The 24,795-nt window shown below is 38.5% G+C and overlaps 1 protein-coding gene across 1 annotated transcript in view; it reads left to right on the forward strand.

Annotated features, from left to right (window-relative positions):
- The window catches only part of CFDP1 (craniofacial development protein 1), a 98,162-nt gene that overhangs the window by 18,919 nt on the left and 54,448 nt on the right, over window positions 1-24,795 (forward strand). The window contains exon 5 of the mRNA XM_006755754.2: window positions 3,233-3,352. Coding sequence (XP_006755817.2) covers window positions 3,233-3,352 — 120 coding nt within the window. The remainder of the gene's footprint in view (window positions 1-3,232; window positions 3,353-24,795) is intronic.

Below are 24,795 nucleotides of genomic sequence, written 5' to 3' on the forward strand. Positions count from 1 at the left end.
TCTACTCATATGCTGATGGACACTTAGGCTGATTCCAAATCTTAGCTATTGTAAATTGTGCTGCTATGGCCTGAATTGTAATTGACAACCAGATGCAAACGTAGTGTCTAGAATCAAGCATATCTTTACTCTCTTCATGTCATTCTGCCTTTTCTTTTTGTATGAAGTTAAGAGCATTACTATATCTTTAAGAAATGTGAGAAAGAACTAGTGATGACTGGGAAGAATTTGTAAGTATAAGCATATGGTAGCATTAGTACAAAGTTAGTCTTTTAGTTTTTTCTAATTATACTTTAATAGTTAAATTTTGGGTCTTTACTCCCCCCCCCGCTCCCCCCCCCCTTGAAAAATGGGTAGCTTATTAACCAGGGGAATGAGGAAAAGTAGTATTTTTTATCCTTCCCTATCACATACCATCTGAGCCAGTTAGCTCAGACTTTCCTAAATGATTCACCTTTTGGAAAAGGCTAGTCATGGCAAGTTTGTGCCTAAATAAATACTTTTCAGGAAGTTCTGAGTAAGTGAAAATGAACTTAAAATGTAATTTCTGCTGATAACACTTGAATTAACTACTGCTAATAGTGGGCATTTTCCTGTCAGGATTCCCTCTTATATATTAGAAGTGGTCTGTAATTTAAACCACTCCTACTTGAAGATATTTGATAGCTGGATCTCTTGTTATTGCTTGTTAAAAGGAGTTCTTCTAGGTGTACTGTCAATGAAGAGTAATCTGCTAATTCAGCGGTTCTGAACCTGTGGGTCGTGACCCCTTTGGCGGTTGAACGACCCTTTCACAGGGGTCGCCTAAGACCATCCTGCATATCAGGTATTTACATTACGATTCATAACAGTAGCAACATTACAGTTATGAAGTAGCAACAAAAATAATTTCATGGTTGGGTCACAACATGAGGAACTGTATTTAAAGGGCCAGAAGGTTGAGAACCACTATGCTAATACTACTTTGTGTCAATTAGCAAAGACCCTGAGAGAAATACACCAGTTTATAGAACGTGTTTCCTAGTCAATATGAATAGGACTTTGACACTAGAAATTAACAGAGATACTCTCACGGTTATACTTTTTTCATGCTCCCTTTAATGGCACTTAACTCTAGATCATTTATTGTCATACTTGTTTTCATGGTTGGCTGTCCTGATAGACTGTGAGCCCCATAAGGGCAGAGGCCATGTCATTTTTTTAGAGGTTCCACATCTACAGGGTTCGCTCTAGCATTGCTACTTAATCTCTGACTAGTCTTGAAAAAAGTAACTGAATCCCTGAAGATTTAATTTTTCTCACTCATAAAATGTAAATGTGTTAGCTGTTGCTGCAGAACTACTGTATAACAAGCCATCCCAAGACTCAGTGATATACACCAATAAGCATTTATTTGTTGCTAGTGTGTTTCTGGCTGACTGGGGCTCAGGTGATCTAGGCTTGGCTCCAAGCTACTGGTTGGCTCAGATCTGTAGCATGTGTCTTTCACCCACCTTGGACCAGCAGCTGCTTGAGGCATATCCTTTTTATGGCTAGAGATTGTCAAGGGGCACATGAAACAACAGAAACATTTAAAGCTTCTGTTGCTGTCAAATCAGTTAGCATCTGACTGGTCACTGAAACAAGTCCTGTGTCCAAGGTTAACATCAGTGGGGTAGGGAAGTAGGTTAAGAGGGAAGGAGTGAATATTTGCTCAGTGATTGTTTAATCTATCATATACATTCTCTCTCTTAGTTTTGACTCTCAACTCTTACTGCTGAGAGGTTCGTTTGGGAGAGTTGAGAAGACACAAATCTCATAGAAAGTAGGTCCAGATTTTAGAGGACTTTGAAGGCAAGGTCCAGCAGCTTATGTTTGATTCTCGAGTAATACTGAGCCATCACAAGAACTGAGTAGGGGACTGAGTTTTTTGTTTTGTTTTTTAAGTCACTCTTCAAGAGTAACTCCTCAATCTTTCCCAGTGAAGATTCTTTTTTCTTTTTCCCCAGTGAAGATTCTTAATATAAAACTCTCAAAAGTATATATTCTGTGTCACTTTTGTGGGTGACACAGTACTGAGTGCAGGAGTGAGATGGCTCTTGATAAGAAAATTTGGTTCTGCTCCTAAGTAGCCTACAAGGAAGGAGAGAAGAGATAGAGACTTACATTCCTGCAAAGATGGAATTTATAGGATTCGCCTGTCATTATTCTTGGCCAGTCTTATTCTGGATGACCTGGTTGAACACCCATAACACAATGACTATAATTTTCCACCCTCCTACAGATGGATTGGAATTTAAACAAAATTCCTCAGATGTTTTTGAATTGGCAAGCCTAGGCAGGCATTAGGCATTTCTCTTTATCTGAAATTTCAGGCACCATGAATATCCTTTGCTCCTTATTTGATCATCAGTTTTATTGAGGGCAATTTTTGCAGATTTGAAATTGGGTAGGATTCTCAACTATAATTTTCTTCCATTCCCAAATTAGTGCCAAATTAGCCAGCTTTAAGGGATCTTGTTTCATCTTTCGATTCTGGGTGTAGAATAGGACCTTCTGCTGTTCAAATTTTGTACTGTTGCTTTTCTCTTTGAAATAAAACCAGTATTTTTCTCCCAAATATTTCATTTCCCATTCCAATTTTTACTAGGCCTCTAAAAATATATATTTTTTAATTGATTTCAAGAGAAGAAGGGAGAGGGAGAGAGAGAGAGAGAAACATCAATGATAAGAGAGAATCATTGATCAGCTGCCTCCCACACACCCCCTACTGGGGATCAAGCCCGCAACCCAGGCATGTTCCCTTGACCGGAATCGAATCCGGGACCCTTCAGTCTGCAAGCCAACGCTCTATCCACTGAGCCAAACCAACTAGGGCTTTCCAGGCCTTTAAATGTGAGTCCTAATCTACAAGTGAGGTGCAGTAGGAGAGCCTTTTTCAGCCTTCACATCAATAACCCACAAGGACTGTGATTCAGTAGTGACTCCTGGAGTGTTTCATGCTGACAGAAGTAGTGGAGGGGATTTTAGAGAGCTCAAGTTTATATGCATTGCTGTTTCATTTAGCATGGGAAAATGTTAAATGAATGTTAAATGTTAAATTCGTTGTAGTAAACTTGAACCATAAAGCTTAGCAGCCAGAACTTATTGAAAGCCCAGTGGATGTTTTTCCTTGTCATTTATTCCCTTTATTTAGATTTGTTTCTGTCTTTTTAATTCTTTGGTAAACTTAATGTTTCCTTCCTTGGCACAGGGTGACTAAGGAGGTGGATGCTACATCTAAAGAGGCCAAATCCTTCCTCAAGCAAAATGAGAAAGAGAAACCACAGACTAACATCCCTTCGACTCTAGCGTCACTCCCTGCCGGGTCAGGGTGAGTATTCTAGTCCCAGGCCCAGGTGTATCTGGCACATTGGAGAAGCTGTTTTCGGTATAAGGACCCACTGTCATGACTCCTTTCCTGAAAGGGAAGAAATTATGTTGCTGCTCTGCCTTTGCTGAAATATTTGCTAAATGGAACATGCAAAGGAAAATTAGCCAAAGATCTCTCTTGGATACCAGTCTGAAAAAAGTCCTGGTTTACAGTGTTGATCACAGGGCTGAACATGTAGTAAACTTTACATTAAAAACAAAACAAAACAACAACTTACAAATAAAAATATCAGCAGTTCTTCAGAACATCTAATGAAGATTTGGGTCATGTATTCCAATCCTCTAAGGATCTCAAAGGAACATAAAAAGATGAAAGCTGATTTACAAATAATTCTATTAACACATTTTCAGGAACTTAATAGATTTTCTTCCTTCATATAATCTATATTACTTGAGTTATTTTTAGCTGAAGACTAGAATGGAAACCTTTCTCTTTGGAGAAAATAAAAACCTCTTTCTTCTTAACCTAGACGTAAGAAGTAAAGCCTCACAGTAATGTGAGAAACCAGGGCACTAGCCTACAGAGAAGTGAACATGGACCACCCCGTATAGGTAGCACTGACCACCTGCTGACTCCTGTGGGGAACTCTGTGTCCTTGAGATGTTTGGGGTAGAAAAGTCACCAATAGGGGCTTTTCTGACCCTTCTGTCAGAGTTTTCCGCTTCTTCCCTCCCCAGACATACTTATGTCATTGCTATGAATAGCAAAGTTGTTTTTTTACATTAAAAAAATAATTGGTTTTTCTATCAGATTATGAGCTTTTCTAGGACAGGCCTTTCTCATCTCTGCAGCCCTGGCTTCAAACAACGCTATGTTGGACGGGTGTGCTCACTAGGGTTACATTTACCCAGAAGCAAACCCTGAGATAGAGGTTTGAGTGCAAGTCTTTATTTATTTATTTATTTTTTTATTAGAAACATCGATCAGTTGCCTCCTGCACATCCCCCACTGGGGAATTGCCCGCAACCAAGGCACATGCCCTTGACCGGGACCTTTCAGTCCGCAGGCCGACGCTCTATCCACTGAGCCAAACCGGTTTCGGCGAGTGCAAGTCTTTAATGTGAGAGGTGATTCCAGGAAGCCCCAGTAGGGGGGTGGGAAGGAAGCCAGCGCAGGGTGCATTACGCAGCAGGTTGCTGCTAGTGGTGGCTGGTATTCAGTCCTGCTGAGGAACTCGGGGAGATTGTGAAGAACATGGCCAGGGCGAAAAGGCTGGGATATTTATCCTCCAACTCCCATCAGTCCTTAGGCTGGGGGCTACAGGTGCTGTAGTAAGGTGCTGCTCTCATGGTATGCCGTGGTGGTAAGTGTGAGGACGTGTGGCTGGGGCTCTGTCCACATCTGCGCCATGCTCTGTACCTGCTTCTGACTACAAGTGAACAGTTTGCTCGCTGGACAAACTGGGTTGCAGAGGTCATTTAGTAGTTACACAGAAACCTAGGAAGCAAAAGGAGGGAGTGCTTGCTATCACAGTGGGAATGATACGAACACCGACGAAGGCAGCTTTGGAGGGACCATGGTATGTGAACAGAGTTCTCCAGGCCTGGCCCTGAACTTTTTAAGCTGTGGTTTACAATCATCATTTAAAAGAAATAAAATGGAATAAAAAATATTAGAGGACATCACATATTAAGAGTAAATATTGTTTCATAACATTTTTTTTCAGTTATTGATGTGTTTGTCTCAAAATAAACTATTTTTGGTGAGCGTTGAGATTTTTAAGAAGTGAGGCTGTAGGCTAACCAACATGTTTTTAGCCTTATAATCATATTGTTTGAAAGGAATTCTCTTCAGACCAGTAGCTTTCAGACTTTATTGACTGCCACTCAAAGTAAGGAATACATTTTACAGTATGCCCTAGTACACCCATAAATATAGGTATGTAAAAAAGTGAAATAGTATTTCCCTTTACTATATATGATGAACTCTGATTTTCTGCCTTACGTTATTATGTCAAGGATATGTTATTTTTAAAAATGTTATAACTCAATTGATTTTACAATCTAGTACAACCTGAATTTGAAAAAATCCTGCTTTAGACTATATATGGAGTTAGCCTCTGCAGGCTTCTACTTGGGTTACTGATATTTATTAAGTAATGTCTCTTGCATTTATTAAAAGTGTTACTATGAATGTTATCTCTGGATTAAATACCAAATATATATATAAAGGCAAAGGTTCTTCTAGCTTAGGTTTCTAGCATAGTTTCAACTAGCACAATTTTCACTTCTAGCCCCCTTGGGTTTTTGTTTTTGGTTTTTTTTTTTGTAAGAGAACATTTATTTGGGCCGGCGGGGGGGGGGGAAGAGAACATTTATTTGGTAAATTATAGAGGTAGAAAAAGTAATTCCTAGAAGACATGGGCTTAGCAAACAAGTTCTAGAGGTAAAGGAAGGGCCCTTGGAACTTGGGAGTGGGGAAGCTAATGGTAAAGTGCCTGGGGAGTAGGGATGGGGAGAGACGAGGAGGGGGAAGGGAAAGGCACAGGCGAGCTCCCAGGAGGGGAGCCCTCCTTGGGCATTTCTTTTTTAAATATATTTTTATCGATTTCAGAGAGAAAGGGAGAGGGAGAGAGAGATAGAAACACCAATGATGAAAGAGAATCATTGATCAGCTGCCTCCTGCATGCCCCACACTGGGGATCGAGCCCACAAGCCTGGGCATGTGCCCTTGACCGGAATCAAACCTGGGACCCTTTAGTCCATAGGCTGACACTCTATCCGCTGAGCCAAACCGGCTAGGGCAGGGCATTTCTTAATATAATTCTTACTGATACTTAGAGAATCAGTATGTTTCAGAAAATACCCTGTTGCTATGATTATGAAGCTAACTAGAGAAGGGAGAATTGGCAGCTTAACTAGGTCAACTTGTTTGTCACTAAGTCACTCACGTGGAAAGATCACTGCATCCTGTAACCATGCCTTTCTTTCTGGGGATAATAGCCTTTCTAGGATAAGAAATCTGCTGGGGCGGGGGGAGGGACATGCAGAGATGAGATCTGTATTAGGGAGACCCAGCAGGAAACAGATGGTATCCTCTTATTAGGATACTTTATGGAGAGTTTAATAACTCACAAAGTGCTGAAAAACCACAGGGATAGGAATAGTGTGGTGTCCGCAGGGCTGGTAATAATGAAGCTCCATTACCACCCCTAGACCTGAAGGGGTAGGAGGTGGAGCAGGCTATGACAGACAGAGAGGGCCTCCTGACAGGAACTGAGGCCTTCACTTGAGTGATGGGCCCTCTTAGGGGGTCCTGGGAGAATAAATACCCAGATCTCCCTTCTTCTATCTCTTGCCAGGATGCTCCAGTGACCACTGAGTCTTGTGAAAGAAAAGGTTATTCTGACACTTTATTTATTTATTTATTTATTAAAAAACGAGGTACATGCCCTTGACCGGAATCGAACCTGGGACCCTTCAGTCTGCAGGCCGATGCTCTATCCACTGAGCCAAACCGGTCAGGGTTAAGCTTTGATCCAAAAGAAAGTCTTTGCCCATCCAGAACAGCATCTGGGGCAGAGAACAGCATGGAGGAGGGCTTAAAGCAGTGGTTCTCAATCTGTGGGTCACGACCCCTTTGGGGGTTGAACGACCCTTTCACAGGGGTTGCCTAAGAACATCGGAAAACACATATATAATTACATATTGTTTTTGTGAGTAATCACTATGCTTTAATTATGTTCAATTTGTAACAATGAAATTGGGGGTTACCACAACATGAGGCACTGTGTTAAAGGGTCGCAGCATTAGGAAGGTTGAGACCACTGGCTTAAAGGGAATCAACTGATAAAATATCTTTCAATAGATTAATGAACTACTTACTGACTCCCTTATAAAGGGGTAAAGTGAAATTTGATCAAAATCAGTTTTTTTTAAAAAAGACTACTTTATTTTTTTTAATATATTTTATTGATTTTTTACAGAGAGGAAGGGAGAGAGACAGAGAGTCAGAAACACCGATGAGAGAGAAACATCGATCAGCTGCCTCCTGCACATCTCCCTCTGGGGATGTGCCCGCAACCCAGGCACACACCCCCGGCCGGAACCGAACCTGGGACCCTTCAGTCCGCAGGCCGACGCTCCATCCACTGAGCCAAACCGGTTTTGGCCAAAATCAGTTTTTTTAAAGTAATAATGAAACATAACAGATACAAAGCTATGTCTGCCTGAGTAAAAAAGCCCTCAGAGTAGTATATGAAAATGGGGACTCATTGAATTATGATGCAGTATACTTTGAATTTCTGAATAAATCTAGAAGATGACCCTCAAGGTTGGCCTGATTGTTTTTCTTACATTTCAAAAAGCTTCTACAGTTGTAATTGTGCTTGGGAAAAGACAGGGTCAGGAAGAATTCCGCTGACCTGGGGTGTCTAAGTGGGCACATTTTATCAGTGCCAACATTAGTGTCTTCTGCAGGCTGCACATGCATGTTATGGAAAATCTTTTTAGGGAGAAAAATCTATAGGAATAAACTAATGTATTAAAAGAAAATTATTCTAACATTTTTTCCACAGACTTTTAATTTTTGGAGTTGCTTCAGTTTATAGAAATTGTCCAGCAGAAACACTTTATTTATTTATTTTTCTTCTCTCTAAACAGATTTAAGCAATACAGGAAAACCAGAGCAGCAGAGTAAAACATCCTGTCCCACATCCTTTGCTAGCAAATAAGAACAAATTTACAGCAGCAAATGTTTGTAACTGAAAATGCATTTCCTCCACATGTTTAAAATAGCACACTGCTTAGGCTATAAAAAGCCTAAGTTTATGCTTTGGGAATGGAGTAAAGCAAATACCCAATTTTAATTAGAGGCAGGAATTAGAGACAAAAAAAAGCACTCTCTACATTTGGTAGTAGAAAGCACAATGCTCAGTGTCTAAATTCCTGTAGTTTTGTTACTTTAAGCTCGTGAGCACGCCTCCCTCTATCCCACCCCCACTCCCATCATCATGACCAATACTGTGGCCACTTACATCCAGCTTCTCCCAGCATTTGTGCATATCTGGCTGGTTAGCCCTTCAACCCCACATTCATTACTTAACCTTATTCCAGCAGTGGGCTATTAGCCTCATTAAAGTTTGTACTCCGACAGTAGGCATTAACTTGTTTAATTAAGGGCTTATTATTTAGTCGCCTCCTTATACAGGGGTAGACAAAAGTAGTTTGAGTTACCAGTCATCATTACCTAAAAGATAAATCATAAGCCCTGGCCTGTGTGGCTCAGTTGGTTGGGCATCTTCCTGTGCACCAAAAGGTTGCTGGTTAGATTCCCTGACAGGGCACAGGCTCCATCCCTGGTAAGGGGCATGCAGAAGGCAGCTGATCGATGTTTAGCTCTCACACTGATGTTTCTCTCTTTCTCTCCCTCTCTCTCCCTCCTTCTTCTTTCCTCTCTTTCTAAAGATCAATAAACAATCATAAGTAAGGATTTGAAATAATAAGGCAATGACAAATAATAAAATAATATATAAATAATAATGCAAGAGTAAACTTTTGAATTCTCACAACTGTAAACCTACCTTTGCTCACTCCCGTAGGTTGGGAATGACCTAAAAAAAAAATGGCTTTCTTGATGTCTTAAACAATCTTATGGGTGGTGTCAGTTTAGCATTATTTGCCCCCAAGATAGGAGAGAGAGTATTCTTTACAGTCATAGTAAAGATAGAAGACCCAGAACTTGGGAAGACAGGAAAAATGCCTGACTTTCTGAGGTTGGTAAGTATTCAGGCTGTTGACCAATCCAGTTCCCAGGAATCTTTAATTTGTGCAACAGAGTATTTCTGTATGAACAGTTAATCTGCTCTTTCCCAAACGCCCTAAACGTAAGTTAATATAACTTTGTTGGCTTTTTAACATTTAAAAAATTTTCAGTATATATAGTCTTTTGATAGAGAGCATTGAACATTTAAAGTAACAAAAGTCTGATATTGCCACTGTGTTAGGTAGAAATGTTTCCTCTTTTTTTTTTTTTAATCTTCACCCCAGAATATTTTTTCCATTGCTTTTTAGAGAGTATAAGGAAGGGGAAGAGAGAGAGAGAAACATGAATGTGAAAGAGATACATCAATTGGTTGCCTTCTGCATGAGCCCTGACTGGTACCAGGGATCGAACCTGCAACTCAGGTACATACCCTTGACTGGGAATCGAACCCGAGACCCTTCAGTGTGCAGGCTGATGCTCTAATCGCTGAGCCATACTGGCAGGGCAAATGTTTCTTACTTTTTAAAAAAAAGATGTTTTTATTGATATTTAGAGGGAGAGGAAGGGAGAGGGATAGAGATAGAAACATTGATGAGAGAGAAACATTATCGATTGGCTGCTTCCTGCACACCCTCTACTGGGGATCCAGTCTGAAACTTCAAGAATGTACCTTGATCGGGAATCTAACCAGTGACCTCTTGGTTTATGGGTCGATGCTCAACCACTGGGGCCACACCAGCTGGGCTGTTTCTAATATTTGATCAGACTCTCTTGTTATGTGATCAATCAGACCTCTGACCTATGTTAATTTATGTCTTTAGACTCTTTTAGTTTTAAAGGCATTGCTTTCATGTTGAGAGGAGCATTTCAAAGCAAATATATTTCACGTTTTTACAAACAAGGAAGAAAAGACCCCTAAATTATTCAAAGCAAATGTATTTACATCAACAATAACAAAAAGATATATATATATACTATAAAATATATACTATAAGTATATACTATAAAGTATGCCCATTAATTAATATACTATAAGTATATAGTATATATTTTATAATATATTAATTGATGGGCATAGGATTGTTTCTACTTTTGGCTATTACGAATAATGCTTCTATGAACACTAATGTATAAGTTTTTGAATAGACATGAATTTTCATTTCACTCGTGTATGTACCTGGGTGTAGAATTGCTGGGTCATGGTAATTTGAATATGGTCTTGAAAAGGAGAATGAGCCATAAGAGAAATATCTAGGAGTTTTATTTACCCAGGGGTGGGTGACTTGGGTGCCTAGATTTCTTGCACCATGATTTCTTTGAAGCATGTGCAGTTCCATAAGTAAGCTCCTGCTGTAGGACAAAAGAGAGTGATGGAAAGTTGTAATGTCTGGTAGTACTATAAAAGCAATGGCTACAGAAAAGATAAGGCAGTTTCCTCTGTTGTAATTAATTTAGAAGTAAGGAAAGGGAATTAAGCCTTGATTTGTTCCCACAACCAGCTGTAAGCTTTGTATTCAGTGAGATTTCCTGTTTGATGATAATTTGGGATTTTAGTTTTAGTTGACTCCAGGCCGGCCCTGTCCTTATTTTATTACTGTTTGTAAATAGATGTTCTTGCCCTTCCCACTAACTTTGAAATTAACTTTGTTATTCTTAGCAGATGTGGTAGGAGGTGTTCAGAAATGTGTGGTGAGATATTTTGGTTGTTATATGACTTGAGGAGACCACTGGTAGGGTCCATTGGTACTAAATGTCCTGCATTGCTTAGGACAGTTTGTACAGAAAATTTTCTTTCCCAATATGCCAGCAGTGTCCCCTTTGAGACACATTGTTTTAGGGAGCTGGAGCCCCTCAGTTATATAACCAGTGAGCTTCCTTCAGTTTCTGGAGACTCCACTCAAGGACAGACACAAATGGGCAGTCCTTAGACAATCTGTCCCTAGTCGGTCACTATTTAAAAATCAGGAGAGCCCTAACTGGTTTGGCTCAGTGGATGGAGCGTCAGCCTGAGGACTGGAAGGTCCCAGGTTTGATTCCGGTCAAGGGCATGTACCTTGGTTGCGGGCACATCCTCAATAAGAGGTGTGCAGGAGGCAGCTGATAGATGTTTCTCTCCCGTCGATGTTTCTAACTCTCTATCCCTTTCCCTTCCTCTCTGTAAAAAATCAATAAAATATATATTTTTTTAAAAACCAGGAGAGTTGACATAAAAGTCTGGGTTACTAGCTTTTCGTCAGAAATGAGAAGTTGTGCCACTGCTCCCTCTTTACTCACAGCAACAATGAACTGGAGCAGAGTAAGCGGGGTTTGCCCTTTGCTGGTCCCTCCTCAGCTGCTTCACTCATTTATGTACCTGCTTGGCTCCTGTAGGCAGGGGTTTCTCACACTCTGGGATGAGAAGTTTCCCTTTAATGATCAGATCAGTTTCCTTTTGGATCCAGTTTGTTGTTTAGATTAAATATCTGACATATTATCTTTTCAGACTTCAAGTTAAACATTTCTTTACCTTTTTAAAAAAGACTAAATAGCTTCTGTTGACAACTTACCAAATTTAAGGCACAGTGCTAAGTGTTTTATTTCAGAATTCCAGTCCAGATCTATTTGAGACCAAAGCCTGTGCTCTCAGCTACTGTGTCCTATAGCACTCTCTCTTATCCTCCTAATTGGCTTTTTACATTAAAAGCATTTCTTTTCAACTTTATAATTCATGAAGGACTTTTTTAAAATATATTTTTTATTGATTTCAGAGAAGAAGGGAAAGGGAGAGAGAGATAGAAACATCAATGATGAGAGAGAATCACTGATCAACTCCTCCTGCATGCCCTCCACTGGAGATTGAGCCCACAACCCAGGCACGTGCCCTTGACCGGAATCGAACCGGGGACCCTTCAGTCCACAGGCCAAAGCTCTATCCCCTGAGCCAAACCAGCCAGGGCTGATAAAGGACTTTTTGAAAGCTCTTTTGTACTTTGCTGGTTTTGAAGGAAATGAGATGACTGTTTCCTCCCTTTTCCTTTGTAAGCTTTCCCCCCATTAACCATGGTTAGTCCAGGTTTCCTCTATTTCAGTCTCATTCCTATCTGATGAAATTGAAGAGACTAGAATGATTTAAAATTTGAGTTTCAGTTATGTTTGTAAATGTACAAACATAATCTTTTAATAGTCAACAAGCTGTGGACAAGATGTGATCAGTCACCTGGGGAATAATGGCTGTTTCTGTTTCTGTATGGTAATAAGCTCCGACTGAGGTCTGAATCCTACGTGGTAAGCAGTGTATATGAGAGTGTTGCCAGGGGAGTCGGATAGGAGATATCCTTGCCCAGCTTGTGTTAAGTGCATTTCTTCTGGCAGCCATTTGTTCCAGAATAGCATTAGCTAGAAACAGCTTTTAAGAGAATGCTTCTCGGAGCTAGTGTGGCGAATGGAAATGATTGATTCTGGCACCGTTGGTGATACTGCTTATCAGCTCCAGAATGACGTGCTTTGTGTCAGGGCAAGAAAACCCTTTATCAAATTTTTACCTTTTTGTTCTTCAATGGATGCTAAACTCTGCTTTGTTTGTTTCATTTATTCTTAACTTGCTTTTTAAATAAACATCTATAGGTATTACAGGTATAGAGTAAATGAATTTGAAAGTTAAATATTTTTTTAAAGATTTCTCTGTGAATAGTTGGCATGTTTTGAATATATTAAAGGTGATCTTATTCTCATTCACATTCTTGATTTGAAGAGATTGTTCCAGGCCAAGTGGGTAACTGGAAGAATTATAATTATGTAGAGACTAGTGATAATCCTTTTTGTTGTTGGGGGCCCGCAGTATTTGACACTTGGATCAAACAGTGAAGAGCCTGCCAATGTGAGCATCTCAGTGAGATCCCAATGAAAAGCTTTCAAAGCAAGACCTTTTTTTCATTTGTGGTCACCAGATTCGAGTAATTTCTGTCAATTTGGATTAAATACCTGCATCAAATATTATGAATCTAGGAAGTGTCCCTAGTGGTTTTCAAAGTTGCTGAGAGGTAAACTAATTCTGGTGTTCTTAGAAAATCCTCTGAGGAGAAAGACTATTGTATAGTGCAGCCTTTTTCCTTTACCTTTATTCTTGAGCTATAGTGCCACCAAGTTTCAGAAACGTGAGTTTACTAGTAAGAGCCAAGTGCCTATATCTGTTATAAACTTTAAAAACTTTATTATGCTATATTTCTATATCATTAGTTTTGCCATATTTCTCTTGGTGTGAATTATGAGTCAGTAAAGTGAGGATCTTGGAGATGTAAAGAAGAATAGGAAGAATCGGTAGCCAAAGTTATGACGGTCACAAAGTTTACTGAGTCTGATTATAGGAAATTGATTTAGAAACAAGGATATGGGAGCTTCCATTGAAGGAGAAAATTGTGATGTTCTAGGAATGAAGTGGAAATACTTCATTTTACTAATGAAATCACTTAATTTCACTAATTTATTAAAGTCTTCATGTATTTTAACTTCTCTTTGTACACTAGAGGGCAGAATCCCCCGTGGAAAGACAGTTAGTTGTCTTTGGCAAGATGCCAGGAACTTGAAGCGTTCCCAAGGCTTGGTATAAGAGTGTGTCACATTTTTCTTTGGCTAATTAGATTAGTCTCTTGATATTAGAGTTCTATGTGCTATATAGTTTCTACAATTTGTTTCAAATTCTACCATTGTGTTTAGAAAGTGAAGATGATTTTTCTTTTCTCATTTATTTCCTTGAGATGCAAAGCTTTTATTGTTGTTTTTTATTACAAATAAGAAAGTAAAAATGACGCATAGTCCCACCACTTAAATTTTTTCAGAAAGCAGGCAGTGAAAGTTTCTTCTACCTACCTTTTCTTCATTCCCAGTCTAAGAGGCTAGTTGTTGTAAACTATTTTTTTATATATATATATTTTATTGACTTTACAGAGAGGAAGGGAGAGAGAGAGAGATAGAAACATCAATGATGAGAGAGAATCATTGATGGGCTTTTTTTTTTTTTTGTAAACTATTTATTAACAATCTAGGGCATCTTTCCAGGCTCAGTAGAAACACCTCCATTTTTTTAAAAATGCCTGAATGGTACTTACTTGTGTGAATAATCTATAATTTGAGTAACAATTCCATTATTGATGAATACTAGTTTTCCAAATTTTACAGTTATGAGTAATTCTGTAATAATCCTTGCACATACAGTATATGTTACTTCTGGAGGATAGATTCTTAGAAGTGTGATTGCTGGGTCACCAGATGGGTGTGCACTGTAAATCCTAATAGATGTTGCCAATTAGGCAACACCAATTTGAAATCTCTCCATTGTTACGCAAGGGTCCATTTCTGCATACCATTACCAGTAGTCGTCAGAGTTTTCTCCACAATTATGTTAACTAGATCTTCACAAACTGCTGGTTTGAGTTGTGGCTTAAAATTTCCCCTCCTTTGAAAACCTTTACCAAAAACGCACTTCTTTTCAAGAAGTAAATTAATGTTACATTTTTGTGCTTTTGTCAAGTGTTACAAAAAAAAGAATAAATTAAGATTTGGGGTGTCATCTATATCATATTGTATCAAATCATCAGAGTTAAGTCTCAGTCACTTAAGAATTCATGTAAAAATATGAGTTTTATAAATACTGGGGGAAATTGTGAGCCAATTTACGGACTGTATATTATAGATCCTTTAAAACGTTGTGCTACTTCTTTCTTAGGTCCTTAATGTTGGAAGTTACATATTTCCAAATGTTTCAACATTAGTGAAGAACAATTTGTTCAAAGCATGACAATCAATGATTCTTATATTCTCATCAGGTTCTAATACAGGTATTTTGCTGCCATTTCATGGAAGGTTATGATTATATATAAAGATTCATATTGGGTAAATATTTTAATTTGGATTGGGGAATTTTTCTTATGGGAGAGGCTGAGCAGCTGTGTTCTAATTATTTTGGTCAGGGATTGAAGAGCCGGCTGATCTGATGTTTAGCATTTACTGTATTCAGTTACTTCGCCTTGGATTCTTGCCAAAGCCTTATGTTACCCAAGGGAACCTATGATAAATTTAAGCTGAAATAATTTAAAACTTTTAAACTAGGCTAATATTTCCATATCGTTGAGAAAATGGAAAGCTGAACAAGTCTTCATCTTTAGGTCTAGTAATTCTGGATGCATATGATCCATAAAAAAGTCACAGCCTTTTGATTATTAACCTTTCCTTTCCTTTGAAATGTGTTACAATTCAATGGCTGTTAATTTGAGAATGAGCAGGGGAAAACCGTCCTTTGTATTGACTTCTGCTTGAAACTGGGATCCCTTAGCCCTAGCTGCCTGTGAGATGGTGAGCTATAGGAGTCAGAAACCAAAAATGAGTTTTCTCTATAGTCAGAGGGAATGTCACATGACTTATTTGGACCAGAAGTGAGAATTAGAATGATCCAAGGAATACAGTGTACCAAACACTCTTGATCTTGGTCTTTTGTCTAGTATAGCTAGCTTCAAAGAAAAGATTTGAGGGAAAGTTTCCTTTAAAATAGTAACCACAAATGTTGTGTCTGCTTCTCAGCTATGTTTCTGTGTTGTACTGTGTGTGGGTTAACTAAATTCAAGTTTTTTTATATTATTTTAGAAAGTCATTCTGATTTAACTTGCGTTGGACCATTCTGAACCTTATTTTCCCAGTCTTGATGTGGTGAAGCCAATTTTCCTGTTGGGCTAAACTTGGGTCTGCTGTGCGATTTACATTATTGTACAAGAATGAGCCAGGCAGAATTCCAGCTCTGTGAAGGTTTAGATTATGAAGTATCTGTCTTTATGAAATTGGAGTTATATTTTTTAAAAACGTCTTCGATATTAGGACTTTGTTTAACACCATAATGAGAGCAGAGGATCATTATTTCCCAGGTATGGAAGGGAAAGTCTATGATAAAGGCTTTTATTTTTCCTTACATTGTATCAATCACTGAGGTAATTGGTTGGCAATGGAAAATGGAACACACACAACTCCTTGCTCCTAATATGATGTGTCATCTAATTTTGATATACTGTCTCAGAAATCCAAGGTCAAAGACACTTCTTTCTGATAAGACTGGTACACCTTTGAGCTTTCTACTGTCATCTTTCTATATTTGTTTAGAGTTTTCCCCAGATTCACAGGCCTCCTCTCCTTATGCATTTAATAATAGAATTCATCTACTCCAACAGCTTTAACCATCTATAGGACTGCCTTTTTCCTGAGCTCCTGCTTGTGGAAATGTATTCTGAATTCCCTTAGCACCACATTGGTCCAACGTTTAACTCATTATCTCTAAATCCTCCCATTTTACAAAGCTGAAGAAATACAGCCTTTGAAGTTAAATAGCTTGCAGGAGAGAGAGAGCCTAGTCTAGAATGTAAGGCTGCTTTCCAATCCAGTTTCCTAATTTGCTGGGCCAAAGTGTGAACCACCACTATTCTCACATTCACTCAGGCCCCAACCTCAGTGCCATCTTCAATTCTTCCCTTTTCTTTCTTGCCTCCCCCACTACCCAACTGCCCAATCCATTACCTTCTTTTAATTTCACCTTCAAAATGTCTATAAATATTCATTTATATTCTTCCTGTTTTCCTCCTTCCCCTCTTTCCTCTATAGTTCATCTTAATTCCCATTGCCTTTATTTCTGGATTTTCTGAAGTATCTGACTTCATGTAATTTCTTTTGAAAGGCTTGGACTATTGTAATTATTTCCTAAATTACAGTATTCTACATCCACTCTACATGCCACTGCTAGAATAATTTGGTAGAGATTTAATTTAGATCATACCACTTGCTCAAAAATTTGATCTTTGTTGCCTAATATTAAGTTCAAATTCTTTAGCCTAATATTAGTGAACACCACACTTGAGCTCCAGCCAACCGCACCTTTTTCTGAGTTACTTTATTTGACAGCCAGAAAGGAGTCCTTCCCTTTGACCCTTACTCTCTTTCAGCTTTGTTCAAACTGTTCGACCCCGTCCTCCGTTGCCCTCATTTCTCTCCATCCTGCCCATTTTTCAAGCCCCACCTCTGCCCTCCCAAACCCTTCCCTAATACATGTCCTCTTTCTTCGTACTCCTGTTCCCCTAATGGCCCTTTAAATATTTGACCATGAAGTATAGTTATTTTATTCTTTCTTATTCATGCCCTACAAAGAGTAAAGACTCTTAAGATCTTTTCTTCGACTTTGGATTTCTGTAGTTTCAGTAATGTGCATGATGTAGATTTTGTTCCTTAAATCTAAGCATTTGTGGCTTTTGAAAGTTCTTAAAGATTCTCAGGTGTTATCTCTTTGAATGTTGCCCCTTTGCACTCTATTATCTCCTAGAATTTCAGTTATATAGTCAGATCTCATGTTGTTCTCCTTATCACTTTACTTCTCTGGTATTTTCCATTTCATTATTTCTCTGAGTTGTCTTCTGGCTATTCCCTATGTTCCAGTTCTTGTTTTTCAGCTGTGTTTAACCTGTTTCAGCTTGTCCATTGAGTTTAATTTCAGTGACTAAATTTTTTAGTTTTAAAAATTCTATTTGGTTAGTTTTCAAATCTACCTGTTCTTTTTCTATAGGATCTGAGGTTTTCTTTTATATGTGTTAATAATTTTAAGTATACTTTCTTTATAGTTGCTGTCTGATGGTTTTTTTTTTATCAGAAGTTCTTGGGGTTCTAAAGCTGTTTTTATTTTACTTGTGGGATGTCATAGTAGATTATTTCCTTTCCTGTTTAGTATTTTTTGTACTTATCGTTAGCAAGGTTTTATCTGTGGGGTGATCTCAGGTGCCCTGAGGTGAAGTTGTATTTCTCTAAAGTGGAGATAAATTTTTTTCTTTTTAGATGTCCTGGCTTGGGATTATTTTTATGTTAATTTCTTACTTTGGAGTTCTTGGAATATTCAGGTATTATATTTGCAAAAATTATGAGCCACAAATTCATGTGATTGCAGGCCCAGGCTATGAGTTGTCAGGAGCCATCCCCCAAACCCCTCTCCCCCAACCCCCATTCCCTATAGCCCAAGCCGAGAGAAACTTTCTTGTCTGTTTCCTGTGCTGTTAGGTGAATGTTTTCTAGTCTGTCCTTTCCCTGAGGATGCATAGTTTCCACTTTATTTAGGGTTTTAGTTCTAGATTTCCACTGTCTTATAAGCTTAAGATCAGTTCTGTTATTATGTGGATAATAAAACCCATGTCAAAAGTTATTGAAACTTCTTCCCTTACCCCCCTGACAACCTCCTCCAGAGAGGAAGGGAGAGGGAGAGAGATTGAAACATCAATGATGAGAGAGAATCATTAATTGGCTGCCTCCTGCATGCTCCTTACTGGGGATCGAGCCTGCAACCTGGGCATGTGCCCTTGACCAGAATCGAACCTGGGACCTTTCAGTCTGCAGGTCGACGATCTATCCACTGAGCCAAACCAGCCAGGGCTCTTTCTTTTTTAAAAAAAATCTTTTTTAAAAATACACTTTTGTTGATTTCAGAGAGGAAAGAAGAGGGAGCAAGAGATAGAAACATCAATGACGAGAGCATATCATTGATCAGCTGCCTCCTGCATGTTCACTCTGGAGGATCGAGCCTGCAACCCAGGCATGTGCCCTGACTGGGAATTGAACCATCCATCTCCTTGTTCATAGGTTGATTCTCAACCACTGAGCCACACAGTGGCTTTCTTTTGTATGTCCAGTCTGGTACATAGTAAATAATTTATAGATATTCGTTAGCTTTTATTAATGATCACCATTTTTAAAAAGTCTTAGGTAAACTTTGACTAAGGAGATTTCATTCTTATTCTTTTGGTTATATATAGTCTTAATTTTTTAAAGCAAAATGTTTTTGGTTACATAGCGTGTGCTCCGGAAGTAACTGACCCTGAAAACAGACTGTAATGTCTGTTATATGATTGGAATGACAACGTATTTCAGCTTAATCATGCCATAGTTCAAGCATAGACATGTAGGGAAGTTCCTTACTCATTCCACAAAACTTATTTCATAACTCATTCTATTTCCTTGTTGTAGAAGAGTTGTTTTCACAGCAGTACATTTCATAGTGCACTTACTGTCAGAATGAGCAAAAGCTCTAATATGTGCCTGGAACCCTTGTTCCCCAATCCGGAAACACATGGTATTCCCTCAGCCTTTCTTGCACTTAACTTTGAGTTTCCTTATGGATAACTCTTCAGTTGTTTCCTCCCATTTAACATAGGTGCCAGTTGAAATGTACATAAGGGATTTTGATATATGATGTACACCATTATAAACTGTTCAGGCTGTAGCTTGTGACCATTAGCAAAGTTGCTACATAGAGTAGATGTAATAGTTGTAGGAGATACAACAGAGTTGTGAGCTAAACATTATGCCACTTGGCATGATATCCTATGTATTGCTAAGCCAGTTCAGGTTGACTACCTCTTGGTTGCTTGGAGGATTTTCTCATGGCTTTTATAATGAGAAAAATATAGAACTAAGTGACTGTGGAGAAGGGCAGTGGGGGTAAAAGTTTTTGAGGAATTGCCTGGGACTTTCAATCATGAGCATATTTAATGGCTTCATGTTTTTGCTTCTTTGAAACTAAATTGACTAAATTGCACTTGAACATATGAAGTCTTTTTTCAAATTCTTTAGTGTTGAAAGTATACATATGTCTCCTTTTTCCCCCATTGACCTCTCCCAGCCTGTTCCCACCTCGACTAGTCCCACCTTCAGGCCTTCACCACCCCCCCCCCCCAGTCTGTGTCCATTGGTTATGCTTACATGCATGCATACAAGTCCTTTGGTTGATCTCTTACCCCTCTCTCATCTCCCCCGTCTTCCCTCTGAGGTTTGAGGGTCTGTTTGATGCTTCTGTGTTTCTGGATTTATTTTTGTTCATTAGTTTATGTTTGATTATATTCCACAAATGAGTGAGTGAAGTCTTTTTTTTTTATATATGTTTATTGACTTAAGAGAGGAAGGGGAGGGAGAGAGAGATGGAAATATCAGTGATGAGAGAGAATCATTGATTGGCTGCCTCCTAAACACACACACACACACACACACACACACACACACACACACACACCCGCTTACTGGGGATTGAACCCACAACCCAGGCATGTGCCCTTGACCGGAATCAAACCCAGGACTCTTCAGTTGGTAGGGAAGGGACCCTTCAGTTCTATCCACTGAGCCAAACCAACTATGGCTGAAGTCTTATTTCTATTTATCTTCTCTCATACTTAGTTTCTTCTCTTCTTTGCCACCTTTTTTGTTTTATGGACATTCATTGAAAATATTCAAGAAAGGGGGGAGATATAAATAAAACAAGATTTCAGAGAAATCAGGATATTATTTTAGTTGTGATTAGTATTCCTTTATTTCATGTATAAATAACAAAACTAGAGCCTGGCTGGCGTGGCTCAGTGGTTGAGTGCCCACCTATGAACCAGAAGGTCATGGTTCAGTTCCTGGTCAGGTCACATGCCCAGTAGGGGGCGTGCAGTTGGCAGCCTATAGATGATTCTCGTCATTGATGTTTCTATCACTCTCTCTCCCTTCCTCTCTGAAATCAATAAAAATATATTATAAATAAATAAATAAATAACAAAACTAGAGGGAAAGTACATTGAAGAGATTCTTGTCTTTGTACATCAAGAAGAATGATGGAGAGAATTTTAGTGACAATTCTCTCTACTCCACACTTCGTTATTTTCTCAATCTGCATCTATTCCAAAGATGTATTGAACAGCATTTAGTTCAGTGAGTTTTGACAGTTAGTTGTATAAATCCATGTAGCCACCATCCAAAATAAGTGTAGTCTAAGTTCATTATCCTAGAAGGTTTCTTCATGTCTCTTTCTAGTTGGTTCTCTTTCCCATCCCCTTGCACCCTTTCCTCAGGTAATCACTAATTTTTATTATGATAGATTAGTGTTGCCTAGTCCAGAACTTCATGTAAATTAAATCATACCTGTGTAATTCTTTTGTGCCTGGCTTGTTTCACTCAGCATAATGTTTTTTAGTCTCATCTGTGTTGCTGTGTCTATCAACAGTTCATTCCTTTTTATTTTCTTTGTATGAGATTATTATACCAACTTATTCATCTTGCTGATGGACATCTAGGTTATTTCCAAATCTTTTTGAAGATATACGTTCTTATTTCTCTTGGTTTAATAAATACCTAGGAATAGGATTGTTAGGTGTATGTTTAATGTTACAGCAAACTACCAAAGAGTTCTCCAAAAGATTCTAGTATTTTACATTCCTACCACCAGTTTGGTCCATGTCCTACCCACATTTGTTGTCAGTCCTTTTTCTTCAGTGAGTGAGAAATGGTATCTCCTGTGGTTTTAATTTGCATTGCTCAGAAGACTAAGAATGATGACATCTTTTCATGTGTTTATTGGCCATTTGTATATCTTCTTTTGTGAACTGTCTCTTCCAGTCTCATTGTTTTATTGGGTTGTTCATCAGTCTGTTTTTGATTTGTACTTTCTGTATCCTGGATATGGGTACTTTGTCAGATGTAAATGTTACTGAGTATTTTTCCCAGTCTGTGTCCTGCCCATTCTTTTTTTATGGTACGTTTTGATGAGCAAAAATGTTAAGTTTTGATGACATTTAATTGGTTTAATTTTTTTCCTTTTATTGTTACTGCTGTTTGCATCCTAAGAATTCTGTCTATTCTAAGGTTGAGAAAATTTCTCCTTTTTTTGAAACTTTATGGTTCTGACTTACATGTTTGGATTTTTTTAAATCTATTTTGAGTTAGTTTTTATATATAAACATTTAGTTTTTAGTTGTTTTTTGTGTGTATGTTTTTAACACCTGGCTGTTGTTTAAAAATTTAAACAATGCACAAAGATATGAAAGACAAAATGAAAGTTAATAGTTTAATGTATCTCTTTCTAGGCCTCCTCTGTTCAGTAGCCAGTAGCCATATATGACTATTGAGCATTGAAATATGGCTAATCCAAATTGAGTTGTACTGTAAGTGTAAAATGACTGGCTATATACTAAGTTTTATAAATATTAGGAAGGTTATTTCTTCCAAAAAAAAGGGTAACACTTGGAAAAGAAGAAAGTTGTTCAAAATATTTTCACACAGTGGGCATTGAAACTCTTTTAAGCTAAAACAGAGGCACTGGATTCCTTGGGGTAATAAAACTCATTATAGTTTTCTTGTTAAATAGAAATGGTTATTGCAGGTAGAATGGGTCAATTGGGGAGAGGACAAAATGGCTTCATAACTATAATCAGAACAGTCATAGAGGGGGCAGGCCCTTTAAATATAGTGTATTTCTCCTGCTGGAGTTCAAACTATGCCTGTCTTTTGTTCATAATCAGTTACACAGTGCATTTAGGCAGGATAGAGGGTCACTGATCTGGATCCTGTGGCAATAAGTTGACATTTTTATTGAGGCTAGTCCGTACTCTTGGCTGGAGTCTTGAAATTGTGGGTGTGTTCCTGCTGCCCAGTAGTGGGTTATTCGTGAACAGAAATGAAAACTGTATACATCTGAATTTTGTTACCAGTAGATTGTGTTCACTTTTTATTTGGGGATTCTGAGCTTTATGTCAAACTCTTCAGATTGAGACCCTTCTTGTAGCTATTGTTTTGAACTTCTTGTATTTTAAAGTAGAGGGAAGAGAATGAATATTACTGCTCACTCCTTCTTTGCAAGTACATATGTGCCTTAGATTTGGCCAGTCCTGCCTACTTCAAACCCTAATTTTTCATGAGTCTTTCAGCTGTAATATGGGGACCGTAATTCCTACCTTATAGAGCTGTTTTGAGAATGAAATTAGATGAAGTGTCTTAGTAAAGTTTCTGGCAAAGAAAGGCTCAATAAAAATTCGTCGTTGTTCCCTCCCCCCTCCCTTTTTTTAAGAATAGTTAATTGAGCCCTGGTCATTTTGGCTCTGTGGTTTAAAGCATTGGCCCTCATTGTACTTAATTTGCATTTCCCTAATGACTAATGATGTGGAGGATCTTTTCATACATTTACTTGCCATTTGCATGTTTTCTTTGATTAAATGTCTTTTAAAATGTTTTGCCTATTTTGAACAGGGCTATGAATTGTGTATCTTCTTATTGAGGTGGGATTTTACCCCCTCATTTTTCAGCTGTTCTTCAAGCCATGAAAATGCAGTTTTCTGCTTGAGTTCTATCCACTCATGCAACAGAAACTGGCCAGTGCCCACTGGCAGAGCGCTGTAACTCAGTTCAGGGTCATTTGTCTCCTTAGTGTTGATCTCACTCCAATTTCTGCTTCTTTTTGGTTGCTGTCTTGTGCTTTTAAAATTTGTTTTTCATATTTTGTCCAGAGTTTATAATTTTTCTAACTGTGAAAGGGTTAGTACAAAAAAGCTACTCCACATTACTATGTTATTGCATTTTAAAATAGCTTTTTATGTATTTAACCTTGTTATTCAATTTCAGATATCACACATGTGTTATAATTATTTTACGATTTGTAGTAAGCTCTTTATAGGCTTAGAGTAAATCCATATGTTAATACATCAAATATTTATGATGATATGGAAAAACAATTAACCAGTCTCCATGGTGAAATTTGTGTTGTGTTATGTTGATGGCCAGATAACCCACAATACATTGTAGCCGCAAATAATGAACTTGGTTTCCTTCCCATTACTTGAAAACATCACCAAAATGTGGTAATTGATGACCAGTTCTTAGGACTTCTTTACATTCACAAAAATGTTGAGGACCCCAAAGAGCTTTTGTTATCAATTGGTATTTACTATATTAGAAATTAAAACTAAGACATTTAAAACATTTTCAAAGAGTAGTAAACTCATTACATGTTAGTATAAGTAGCATTTTTATGAAAAATAAGTATATTTTCCAAACAACAACAACAAGAATTTACTGAGAAGAGTGGCATTGTTTAAAATTTTTACAAATGTTTTCAGTATCTGTCTTAATAGAAGATAGCCAAAGTCTCATACTTGCTTTACACTTTCCATTAGCCATCAGAGTATTGACATTGTCACCTATCATGTAGCTACTGAAAAACTCCACTGTACACTGTGAGAGGATGAAAGAGAAAAGGCAAATAATGTCTTAGTGTTTTCATGAAAATAGTTTTAACCTTTTGACTGCCTGAAGAGATCTGAGGAATTCCTGGACCACACTTGGAAAACTGCAGGTTTAATATATCTCTGGAGAGATACTTAAGCAATTAATAACAATATTTGTCTTAGGGGAGGGAGAATTTGGTATTATTTTCAAATACCTTTTAAATTTTGTTCTTGTACATTAATTATCATTTTTAAAAGGCAAATTATTAAAGTCCTTATCTAATCTATACTGATAAAAGAGTAATATGCTAATTAGACCGGGAGACCTTCCAGACGTCCTTCCAGACAAAGCCATGGCAGCAGTGCTGAGGCAGAGGTGGTTAGGGATGATCAGGCCAGGAGGGGAGGGCAGTTGGGGGTGATCAGGCCAGCGGGGGGGAGGGAGCGGGCAGTTGGGGGCAAGCAGGCCGGCAGGGGGGGAGCAGGTTGGTGAGGTGGGAGGCTGTTGGGGGTGAGCAGGCCGGTGGGGGGCAGCAGGCTGGCAGTAGGGGGAGAGTTGGGAGCAATCAGGCTGGCAGGCAGAGTGGTTAGGGGTGATCAGGCAGGCAGGCAGATGAGCGGTTAGGAGCCAGCAGTCCTGGATTGCAAGTTGGACATCCTCTG

This window comes from Myotis davidii, unplaced genomic scaffold (assembly GCF_000327345.1).
Source record: "Myotis davidii unplaced genomic scaffold, ASM32734v1 scaffold453, whole genome shotgun sequence".
NCBI classification, from domain to species: Eukaryota; Metazoa; Chordata; class Mammalia; order Chiroptera; family Vespertilionidae; genus Myotis; species Myotis davidii.